This window comes from Pollachius pollachius (genome assembly GCF_949987615.1).
Source record: "Pollachius pollachius genome assembly, chromosome: 14".
Classification (NCBI taxonomy): domain Eukaryota; kingdom Metazoa; phylum Chordata; class Actinopteri; order Gadiformes; family Gadidae; genus Pollachius; species Pollachius pollachius.
Genome location: NC_136947.1, coordinates 13,532,477 through 13,545,189, shown reverse-complemented (window position 1 = coordinate 13,545,189; position 12,713 = coordinate 13,532,477). Strand labels below are relative to the sequence as shown.

At 45.3% G+C, this 12,713-nt stretch overlaps 1 protein-coding gene across 1 annotated transcript; it reads left to right on the top strand.

Annotated features, from left to right (window-relative positions):
* Positions 1-1,812: 1,812 nt before the first annotated feature.
* nop9 (NOP9 nucleolar protein) lies at positions 1,813-10,707 on the top strand. Its single transcript, XM_079750404.1, has 12 exons — positions 1,813-1,858; positions 2,211-2,472; positions 3,044-3,289; positions 3,764-3,940; positions 4,535-4,642; positions 4,931-5,072; positions 5,427-5,619; positions 5,813-5,953; positions 6,158-6,277; positions 7,841-8,053; positions 9,464-9,569; positions 10,519-10,707. Exons 2-12 carry the CDS (start codon positions 2,220-2,222, stop codon positions 10,671-10,673), a joined length of 1,854 nt encoding a protein of 617 aa, XP_079606530.1. The 5' UTR covers positions 1,813-1,858; positions 2,211-2,219; the 3' UTR covers positions 10,674-10,707.
* The last annotated feature ends 2,006 nt before the right edge of the window (positions 10,708-12,713 follow it).

Genomic DNA, 12,713 nt, shown 5'->3' with positions numbered 1-12,713 from the left:
CCGAAATAGGTGTTGGCTATAACCATATTTCCATTTTCAGTGATCAGTGTGCATAACTAATTAACTCCTTTACTATATTTCCACAGCAGGTGTTTGAATGTCTGTGTTTGTGTATGTGTGTGTTCAAGGTAATATTTTAAATAGTCTGCAGGGAGGACCACCCTAGCTGGTGTGTGTGTGTGTGTGTGTGTGTGTGTGTGTGTCTGTGTGTGTGTGTGTCTGTGTGTGTGGGTGTGTGTGTGTGTGTGTGTGTGTGTGTACTGACGTGGATGGCCCTAAAGCATGCTGCGACGATTCGTCGACGTTAAAGCGAGACTTCCATTCGATTCCCCCTGAGGAGTCTGGTTGTTACCTCCCCAAAAAGGTCACCGCCATCTCCCGTTCCGTATCTGCGGGGAACAGCAGACAAAAATATTCATATATTCGGAGAGAAATAATAGCAACCAATCCATAAAGAATCCGAAGCCAGACTCGCTTGAATATGACACAGCCGTTCAGCGGCAGGAAACCAGGCGTCGCTTTTGATTGGTTGATTGGTTGCCCTGTCGACCAGAGCGATAAGAGGTGTAGGTCAAAGCGATTACTGTGTGAACACCCCCGGAGTCATTTCCATGAAATTCTGCTAATGTGGATTAATAGCGTATCAAAGGACGACAGCTATGCCAGGTGTTCCGTGTGTGTGTGTGTGTGTGTGTGTGTGTGTGTGTGTGTGTGTGTGTGTGTGTGTGTGTGTGTGTGTGTGTGTGTGTGTCATGTATTACTATTTATATGCCAGTGTTTTGATTATTAAAGGTTGAATATAATAATCCCATTCAATAGGCTATTCTTCACGACGAGTATCATTGACCTTCCTCTCGAAGGGGAAAGCAATGAGATGAGAAAAAAAGTTTTTTCACAATGCAAATGCAAAGTAAGGATGAATGTCTGGGAACGTGTTGGATGTGTGCTGGTTCGAGGTAGGATTTCAAAATAAGCGTGTTTTCCTAGTCCAAACCTATAGATTTAAAACCATGATTAGAATTCAAAACTTGAAAAAAACTTTTAGTAAACATTTAATAAGTACAGGTAAGTAAAGTTATGAATTCTATGACCCTGTTAAAAACTCGGTGTAAAGAGTCTTTACGCAAGACTGCCCTCTAGAGGCCGGGTTAGGTTTGCAAAGGTGACGCATAGACGTGTTGAAATACCCACAGATAAAACAAGACACCCACCCATCAGTCGAATTAAACTGCTGTAAAATGCCGTCTTTGTGTTTTATAATATATATATATATATATATATATTTTAGGCTAAAGCATTAGGCTAAACACAAATTAAAATTGTAAAGGTTATTTAACCACAAAGGACTATCTATATATTTTTAACAACATGCTCTAAAATAACAACTGTCGTGACTCGTGACATTCACTGTTTGTATAATTTCGCCACACTGCATCTCTAGCCTCTTATTCAACAACATTCAATGGTTACTAGGGTGCTGTGGCTGGTTGATGAAGCGTTGCTAGGGTGCCTGCGTGGTTGCTGGGATGCTCGAGTGGGTTTCTGTGCCCTCAAATGAATAAACAATCCTGTGGGGAATAATATTTCTCAAATATTTTAAAATCCGTTTGGCATTTCCAAAAATAAAAATACAAGCAGGACTACCCCTTATCACATTTATAGCATTATAAATAATACTATTTCGTACATTATATTATTAATATATAATAATAATAATAATAATAATAATTATTATTATTATTATTATTATTACATACTTTCAGAGATCGCTTTGACATGACGTATCATTGCCTACGTCATCACTATGCGTCGGCAGAACGCTGTGCTTTGATTTCACACGTGAGTTGGGCTTGTTTTGGTGAGTTACGCTGGTTCATTTTCTTCAAATTGTGTTGATCTATTGAATTTATATTACGAATAGGGGTCACTTTTGGATGTTAAATAAAAGTTCGTCTCCGTATTGTTGCATGTCATACATTGCAGTGGAATTCACCATATTCTAGCTATGTGATCTTGTACTGTATCGTTACACCACTCTTCTCAACACATGCTGAAAGTAATCTAAAGATCGGTGATTATCAGTAAATTAGTCAATAGATACGTACACATATCGCTCAGTTTGCAGCGGACCGCCGCCTACTATGTTTTTGACTCGAATGATGGTTTTAAACTTAATCACAAAGAGGTTCACATGACAACTGTTTGAGAAGAGTCTCAAGATGCTGCAGAAAGAGGACAAGAAGCCGTGGGAGAAGAGAGGCAACAAGAGACAACATCCCTATGAAGATGGAGTTGGAGGAGACGACCAGAAGAAGAGCAGGCTCCAGGGTGCGGCGGAGCAAGGTGGAGCCGGGGACAAGGAGACGAAGCAGCGCAGTGGAGAGTGGAAGGGCCTAGACGCCCTGAGTGTGGGCTACTTCCGACGGGTTGGAGATAGACTCGGGCAGGCCTTTGAGGACGACGAAGAAAGAGGTGAGATGGTAGCTGAATTTTGTATAGAGTTTGATCGGAAACATTGTGGATGAATGCTCAATCTACATATATATTGGGGTTCCCTTGATCAATCATCGGTTGTCAAGTAAATTGTTTTGATCTCTGTAAATGCGATGTACCTAGACTGATATCAGAGGCGACAAGTCACAAAACAAACAGGATCAATTAATCAGCTTCATTCGAACCTGTTCCGGAAACTTGATAATTGCACTTAGTCAAGTATGTGTAACTTTCTTTCAAATTACGTTTTTTCAGTGAGATGTTCATCAACAAATTAATGATACAATACTAACCTTATTAACCACAGTAGAGGACATTCAAATGTGACAGTAGCAGAATAACAGTGTAAATCAAACGAGAAAACAACAAATTAAAATCCTTTTAATATATGTATTTGTTGTAGTCTTTGTAGTTACTTGCATTAAAGCGTTCCTCCCACATTTGTGCCTTAAACTACATCTAATGTGTTTTCATATAAAAATTGTACCCACTGTTAAACACAGGGGTGTTTAATAGTGGGTGACATACCCTCACTGTATCTCACCCACAGGGATGTTTGTGGAGAACGTGCTGGCAGAGGTGAAGGGCAAGGCTAAGGTGGTGGCCATGGACAAGACGGGTAGTGTCACTCTGCAGCAGCTCATGCCATTGGCCAGCCTGGACCAAGTGGGGGCGGTGCTAGCCGAGCTGTGGACAGGGAAGGAGGAGGAGTCGGCAGCTTACAAGGCAATGTCGTTTGACCGCTGTGCGGGTCATGTGGTGGAGAGTGCGCTCAGACAGATGTGTCGCTGGACAGGTGAGGTTATGTCCCTTCTGTCAGGTCATGCTGGATATTTGAATTTTTAGACGCTTTTATCCAAAGTGTCTGACAATCAATTAAGATGTGTCTCCCTCATGAGCAGGTAGGGGTTCGAACCAGTAACCCTTTGGCAGGGAGGCAGAGTCCCTAGGCGCTAGAGTTCTGATCGAGGCTGAGATGTTAAAGCAGACCCCTTTCTCTGTAGCGTTTTTTTTTGTTGGAGAAACTGGTCTAGGTTGGGTACTATTTGAGATGGATAGTTTCTTAGCTACTTCTAAGTTGTTAGACTCCCAGAAGTTCTTGGTTTGATTCCCAGTGCCCGCAGTCAACCTGCCTACCCATCCTTGTAGTTCCCCATACCTGCTCATTCATTTTTAACAACATGTACTCAATGTAATTGTGTTTTTTTTTAATTCAACACAAATCAAATGCGTGTCCGGTTGACGTCATCTTCCCATGCCTCTGCTCCAGACTCACCAGAAGAGGCTGAGGCCGGCGCCCTGGAGGGCCAAGTGTTACTGCTGAGCGCCGCCGTCAGGCAGGACCCCGTGGAGTTCATCCAGCACACGTACGGCTCGCACGCCGTCCGCACGCTGCTGCACGTGCTGGCGGGCTGCGTGCCCCCACCCCGCATCGACACGCGCCCAGGTACACGGTGTAGAAGTGGACCGTCCTGCTGCCCTGCGTAGGACGATGCTTAACCTTGACAGTCGTACGTCTGCGTAAACGTATGACTGCCGACCAGAGCCTCTGCGGTCATTACGCGTACCATCCAGAGCGTTCATGTTCCAATCCTTGGGTCATCGGTTTGGGCCCCCACTCTAAAGCTGTGTGGGGCCAAAGACCTGACCGGTGTGACACCCCTCTAGGTTTATGATGTGGTGCCAAGTGAATTGGCGTTACAAATGTTCAACAGTAACTGAATAATGGGAAATATCAGTCGGAATCGAAGGCCGCAACACGGGAACCACTTGGTGTTGTGTGTTTTCCTTCTGACCTGTGGTGCTCTGCCTCATGGGTGGCCGTCCCTCTCCTTCGACCCACCGGTGTGTCTTCAGAGCCCCGGGACAAGAACGTTTAAAAAAAGCCAATAAAAAATTTATAGATACTGTCAGGGAGTTTGTAGGGAGGAGATTGCGCCAGGGGAGGATTGCAGGGCAAGAGGATTAATAACTCATAACTCATAGCACAGAGAACCCACTTGCCTGGTTATTTTTTAATACGTTTCCTCCCTCGCGGCAGGAGCGAAAGGGAAGCCCGGCCCCCCGCAGCTCACAGACTTCGAGGCTCCCGTGTCGTTCTGGTACGAGTTCAAAAGTCTGACCGAGGAGCTTATGACCAACGTCAACGGTGAGTCCTGATTGGCCATGTTCCTTCTAGGTAGACAGAAGGAGAATAATAATTATGACGAAAAAATCATCAGCGGTGTAGTTTGTAGAATCGGTAGATGCCCAAAAATGTTAGATCCGTAGCCTGATAAATTTTTCAGGCTACGGCATTTTTTAATCCACATCTTATAACATATCATCGTCCCATGTGGCTGTTCATATATAAATGGGTGGCCTGCTGATGACATCATGACCTGATGGGTCTGATTGAGCCTACAGACGTGTCCTGAGTCTGTCTGTCTGTCTGCAGTGAGTGTGGCGGACACGGTGGCCAGTGTGGTGTTCCAGATCATGCTGACCGTGGCCCACAGGAAGCGACCCAAGCTCTGCAGGAAGCTCCTGGCGGGCATCACAGAGTACCTAGGCACCCGCAGCGCCGCACCGGGAACCAGGTGAGACCCGGGCCCATAGGAACTGGTTCATACGGCTTGCATACGATAATCCTCCTAGGGACATGGTTCTTTTTCATAGATCTGGTTTCTATCATACTTTTTTTTCCAACAGCTTCGATTTTATTAAAATCTATCACTGCACCGGCATATTAATGATTTTAGCTTCTACAACTTAAACTTAATCTTAGTTTGCGATGCACATAAACCCTCTTCCCCAGGGTTCAAGGAAAGATCTTTTTCTAGGTGACTCATTTGAATCCTGAACTGCCAACAATGACACACAACCGGCCTCGTATGTAGTGAACCTTATCTCCTCTTCTGCTACTCCCCCTCCTCCTCCTCCTCCTCCTGCAGCCCCCTGCTGGTGTTCCTGAAGGACCAGGCGTCCAGCCGCCTCCTGGAGGTGGTCTTCAAGCTCTCCTCCAAGGCCCTGCTGCGGCTGCTCTACAGGGACCACCTGCGGGGCCACCTGGTGGACCTGGCCCTCCACAAGATCGCCAACTTCCCTGTCCAGAGGCTGGTGGCGGCCTCGGCCAATCACAAAGTGGTAGGCATGATGATGTCATAGTGTGCCATGCGGCATGACAATGCCAGTGGTTGCATTCTTAGCATGGGTGGTCCCAGGTGGGAATCAAACCCCTCACCGTGGCGTTGTTAATGCCTTGCTGCACTGATTGAGCACAGAGGACGACCATTGTAGGTCATGCCTTTATATCCAATTTATTTTTCTTCTTCTACAGTTCTCAAAAGTGTTTGACGAGCTCAACGAGGGCCTGGAGCCCATCTTGGCTACGGGTCACATGGGGGTGATCGTCCAATTGGCCGACAGCTGTGCAGAGAGCGGGCAGAAGCAAGGCGAGCTGATGCAGCACCTCCTCAGTGTAAGCGTGTAGTACTAAAGTTAAGCATTTGTTTGGATAAGGCTTTTGTCTGCGCATTCTCGGGATGAGGTGACCAAATGACCTCACGCCCTCTTTGATTTCTGACCACAGTTTTGAGGTTAGTTTGCTATTCCACTCATTCACATTGAATTGAACGGTGTGTGGTTGTGATGTATTTCCTTCCTCTCCTTGCCCTCCCAACAGGCGTTTCACTGTGAGGAGCCCGCCACCAGACAGGCCTGCTGCCTCCCCCTCTTCCTCTCGCTCCTCACCCACGAGGTGTACTACGCCTCAGAGACAGCAGAGGGCGATCTTAAGAAAGAGGTACACCGCTGTAGCTGTCTCTCTCATTCCCCTCAGTCATCAGTGAAATAATCCATCAGCAGTGGCGGCTCTAGAGAAATAATACTAGGGGGCCCAAGGAGGGGCCAGTGTTTAAACAGAGGGGCACAAAAAAAAGGTTTAAAATTGTATTCAATGATTATGAACTTTATTTTACTTCAAAATCATCAAACATTTAATTTGTACAAGAGTTTATAACTTTACTTAAGTGTGTTCTTTGTCAAGGATATCTGCTAGTGTTGCATCAGTTTTAACAGCTCTTTGATAATCCCACCATGCTATCATCGCACACTAGTGTTGTTTAGACTTTGCACTAACTGAAAACCCTGCATCTCTCGTAGTTGCTTCTTTATTTCAGTTTCTAAATCCTGGTGTTCAATCAAAACAGTGTCTGGGCATCTAGTGTGCGAAAATGTCTACATGCATAGCAATATGTAGAGTCCATAACAACAGAATACTCAAGCCATGGATGAAGATTACACCTGTTTGGCCTGAAGCTCCGTCTTCTGTCCCCCTGTACTGGTACATCATTCTTGGACTTGCTGATATCTGTAGAAAGATCTACAGTAAACATAGAGCACAACTACAGCATGTATTTACTTATGCATGTATATCTGCATGTAGTGCAAGATGTAGGCGAAGTATGTGCTTATAAAAAGAAAGGTTAGAGCAATATCGGCACAAAAATTGAATTTACAGCAGAAAGCACCATTTTAAGGATACACAGTAGGCCTACTGCTTTGCAAACAGAAATAACCTTCATCACAAACCTGATAGCAGTACTTGATCCACATGGATCAACTTGCTGTACCTCCGGCTGGTTCTCTCTCTGTCTCTGTATGTTTTCTTCCTCCTCACCCTCTTCTTCATCCTTCTCACTCTGGAATTTCCCTCTCTGTGTCAGGGCCCTCACTTTCATCACATGCCTCCTCCGGCTCTTCCTGCTCCTCAGCTCTCTCAATACCTTGACTTGTTCCTCTCACTTTTTTGTTTACTTGGGCAAAAAGGGATGCTATGTTCTTTCCTCGTTTCATGATAGCTGCTATTAGAAGAAAAAGAATGTAGGGGCATGCATTACATTTCGTTGCATAATCATCCCTCCCTACTTAACACGGGCAGATAGCCTATTACTCTTTACTCAAATGTATTTGTTATCCTAATGCAACCGCCAAAACGAATGATGAATCATCAGTTAATTCATATCTTTATGCATCAGCCTTTTTAGTTTGCTTGTCGTTGACATTGGAATGGGACGACTTGATAACTTTAAACGTCTTTAATTCAGGCGTTATATTTATTTGATCATAAATCCCTTATTTATTTTTTTGTATCGATTTTTGCCTATGTTGGTACACCCGCTGTTGCATCTTAAGTTCCCTCGTGGGATGAATAAAGTAAATCCTTATCTTTCTCTCTCTCTCTCATTCTTTCTAGCTTGCTTTCTTCTTTATTCCTATCTCTTTCCTGCTGGTGTCTGCCCTGACCTGTTGGTTAACGTGTGTGTGTGTGTGTGCGCGTGTATGTGTCTGTGTGTGTCGTAACTAGGTCCCCCTGTCCTCCATCTGCTACCACGGTTCCCGGCTGGTGCAGGCGCTGGCCCGGTTCCAGGACCGCTCCCTGCTGATGAGCAGCCTGCGGGCTCTGGCCCCCACCGACCTCGCCACCCTCAGCTCCGACCCGGCCGGCAGCCACGTGATGCAGGCACTGATCACCGTGTCCAGCGACAAGGGGCGGGGCAAGATCCTACGCAGGATGGAGGTACGAGACCAGCCAAGTCCATCTATGGTCACGTCTTTGTCGCAAGCCATTCCCGCTCAGGGTTACATGTCTTTTATCGCCGGCCACGCCCACCTCGGGTCACATGTCCTTTACCATCAGCCACGACCTCTCTGGGTCATATGTCCTTTATTGCCGGCCACGCCCACCTAGGGGTACATGCCCTTTACCATCAGCCACGCCCACTCAGGGTCACATGGCCTTTATCATAAGCCACGCCCACTAAGGGTTACCTGTCCATTAGCACTAGCCACGCCCACTCAGGGTCCTTTATTGCTGGCCACGCCCACCTAGGGGTACATGCCCTTTACCATCAGCCACGCCCACTCAGGGTCACATGTCCTTTATCATCAGCCACGCCCACTCAGGGTTACCTGTCCATTAGCACTAGCCACGCCCACTCAGGGTAACCTGTCCTTTAGCACTAGCCACACCCACTCGGGGTTACCTGTCCATTAGCACTAGCCACGCCCACTCAGGGTTACCTGTCCATTAGCACTAGCCGCGCCCACTCGGGGTTACCTGTCCATTAGCACTAGCCACGCCCACTCGGGGTTACCTGTCCATTAGAACTAGCCACGCCCACTCTGGGTTACCTGTCCATTAGCACTAGCCACGCCCACTCAGGGTTACCTGTCCATTAGCACTAGCCACCCACACCACCACACAGTTACATTTCATCTCCAGCCACACCTACCTACGTTGTCATGTCCTTGATCATCAAACACAAACACCTACGCTTATATGGACTTTATTAGCGCCTGCCTCCTATGACCTTCCACATATTAAGTTCACGTTTCGCAATGAATGAACTGTATAGCCGTGGCTGGGCAGGAAACATTTCCTCATATGGGCGAGGCCTTGCATTGTTCAGAAAACTCGAGGGACTCTTAGTGACGCCCCTGCCAAATCCGGTTGGGGTAGGGTTGGATTGGGTAGCAATAGCAAGCAATAGCTTGTGGCTTAATATTACCTGTATATATATGATCAATTCTGAGTGATTGTGATTTCAATAATAATAATTTTTCAATAATAAAAAATTTCAATAATAACTATAATGTTGTAAAATCACATCCTATAACTGATATATTCTACAAAGAAGAAATGCTGTACCTCTTTGTTTACAATAATCTTACTATCGACCTTCAGAAAACCCCTCCAAGCCTGGCTAGCTATGGTTCTTCTAAAAGGCCCACCTTTTCACTGGGAGGGGCCAAATTGCACACACTGAGACTTAAACAATTGTGACAAAAGATAACATGAATGTCCAATGTCTATATTTTGATTCTCCCATTGGTACTACATTTGTGTTTGTATTTGATGCATCTTCTGCACCACAACCCGTTCCTGACGGCGATGTGTCATTTTCCCCAACTGGCCCTGCTGATCCAGGGCCAGTTTGTCCAGATCGCCTGCTCCAGGACCGGCAGTCGCCTGCTGGAGGCGGTCTGGAACAGCGCCTCGGTCAGCCAGCGGGAGAGCATCGCCACCGAGCTAGGTAATGCGCGCTCCCCTCCCCTTATTGAACACGCCACGCCCAATTACATTGATCAACAGAAGTTTTGTGGCGGACATCTGGTAGACACTTTTTTTTTTTTTGGGTGGGGCTATATTGCTGTTCAGCTTTCCGCTGTCTCCACTCGCTACATTCAGATTGGGGGGGGTGTAGTCAGAATGCAAGGTTGTCTTCACCTGGTAACCCATAAATGGCGATTTGGGTCCAACGTTTTGTTTTCCTCTTGGCTAGAATTGTAATTCTGCGTTTAGTTGCCGCTGTATGTATCGTGGTCGGTTTCTACACTGTTCATGGCATTTTTGGTTCTGAGATTTTGACCCTGAGCATGGTCTGCATAAAGTCACAGATTTGGTGCCATTCTGTGATTTTTATGAAGTGAAGATTTTGTTCAAATGAACATACAGTAATTTCAAACCTCCTCAAGTGATCTACCATTACCGAACCGCAAACTGGAAAAACAGTGTGGGTCTGACTTGACGGCTTCCTTGGGCTGTGCAAATGAAGAGGAGAGGAAATCAGATTTACATAGAAGTTTCATTTTCTACCATAGTTAGGAGTACATTACATAAATACATTGCTAGCTATTCTGTCTGGCATGAGTGAGAAGTGGTTAATTCGCTAGGTATTATTTAGGCTAGTTATTTTTACAAACCTAGCTATTGTTTCAGAACTAGTAGATATCTACATCATATATATATTCCGTTTGGGAGACAATATTATTCAAAGTATTATAGTGTCTTGGTGACTTAGGAGTGCATATATCTCTTAACATTCAAGTTAACACTTTGGTGTGTAAGCGACTCTGAATAGTAGTTAATATTATTATATTATGAACCTGGTTTGTTCTCTCTCTCTCTCTCTCTCTCTCTCTCTCTCTCTCTCTCTCTCTCCCCCTCCCTCCCTCTCATCCTCCCTCTCCCTCTCGTCCCAGCTCCGAGCGAGACCCGGCTGCGTTCGGACCAGTTTGCACGTCACGTGTGGTCCAATTTCGCCCTGTCCCACTTTGTGAGCCGCCGTCCACGCTGGAAGGAGATCCAGACAGGGGAGTCCAAGAAACGCAAACTTTTTAACGATATTATTGCTTAACGTGGACAATTCATGGGGATCGTGTGTATGTATGGATGGATGTTTATTTTTCCCAATAAATTTGAATTGCATAAATGTATACCTTTCTCTGGAATTATAATTGAATGTGTAGTCATTTAGCCAAGGGACATTTGATTCTCGTGGTCTTTTCCAGTGTATTTTGTTAATCGCTTGTATCATCGCTGTTCTGATTGACAGTAGTTCCTGATCATTAAAACGATCAGGAACTTAGTGGTTCAGTAAAACGGACTGGAACATGAATTGAACAAAGTGTTCCATCTCAAAGTGGTCATTTCAAGTCGGATTTCCTGTAAGCGCAGTGTTTCCCAACCTTGCTCGCCTGAAATGTGTTTGGGGTTACGTCGGATTCCTTACTCAAGCTATAAAGGGTTATTAGGCAATCATTGTTGTCACAAGCGTAAATGTCACTTGTACTTAACCAGACTGCCTAATGAGTCATCTCCATGAGCAGAGTACTACTGACCTCGTCCCTGTGAGATTGATATTGTAGGCAGATGAGAGGGTAAAAGAGGTTAGTAACACTGCAGGTTACACCTCTTGCCCACTGCATCCGTCCGTTGACGGAGCTCAATGACTTTGTATGGGGCGATCCCAAAATGCATTGTGGGTGCGTCCGTTCCGTCGGCTCCGTCTCTTGCGTTCAGAAGTTGAGAACATTTTAAATTTTCAGGCTGCAACGGATCCGTCAGCCAATCAGATCGTGGCTCCGTCGGCAAATACCACTCCCCCATCCGTCATACATGCCTTTCCGCCGTCCGTTGGCGGACGGATGCAGTGGGCAAGCTGCGTTAGTGGTAAGGGTCTTTGTTTCCCAGATGGAAGGTTCAGGGTTTGATGCCCCAATATCCGCAGTCTGTAGGCGCCCTTCAGCAAGATGCCCTCACCCCTACCTGCTCCTTAATGACCTGTCTCTGTACAGTCTAACCCCTACCTGCTCCTTAACGACCTGTCTCTGTATACCCTGTCTGACCCCTACCTGCTCCTTAATGACCAGTCTCTGTATTCACTGTCTTATCCGGCCCTACTCATTAATGACCTGTGTCTGTCTAACCCTCCTACAGGACCTGTCTTTCTACTCTCTAACCCCTACCTGCTCTTTGGTGACGTGTATCTGAATTCACTGTAAATCACTTTGGATAAAAGTGGTTATGTTGTTGAAAATAACGGTGCTTTTAAAGGTGTACAATATAGAGGAATCTAGTGGAACAGACTTGGCAGGAATGGAATATTATAGTCATGTACTTTTCAATTTGTCTATAATCCTATGAAAATAATAAATGACCTTAGATTGAGACTTTTATATCTACATAGGGAGCTCTCCAACAGATGCTATGATGTACCACCATGTTTCTACAGTAGCCTAGCATGGAAAAAAGACAGGGCCCCACTCCGCCCTGGAACCAATGTGCGTGTTGGGCAAGAATCATGAGTCATCTCCATGAGCAGAGTACTACTGACCTCGTCCCTGTGAGATTGATATTGTAGGCAGATGAGAGGGTAAGAATCAGTTTCCACTGGATGGATGTGGTGACATCTAGAATTCTCTGTAAATTCACTTAGAGGTACGGCCCATTGTTGCCAGCAGATGACCTAATCACTCATTTCATCATAGCTGTTGTGAAGCTGTTTGAGTGACTTGCGACCTAGATGATTAGAGGATGTTCGCAATTTAAGAAAATTATTACGAATGAGGAAACAATCATGAAAAGGATTACCATATTGTGATTCAGAATATTATTCTGTCCCCTCACTTACTTAAGAAAACGACTTTAAAACCAATATCTTCAGAAAAAAAATATTTCAGCCTTGTGACCAACTAAAAAAGTCCCATATCCCCATCACATTAAGAGAAGTGAAGGTTCACATGAGTTGAAAAGGACAAATTTGAATAACTTTCACATTTAACTTTTTTTGTAGACTATTTTCAATAGCATACTTATTGCCCTTGATTGGCAAACTAACCAAAAAGAGGCCTTTATTTATCAGCCTAGTTGTGCTTTTGCATTCGTCTCTACAAGT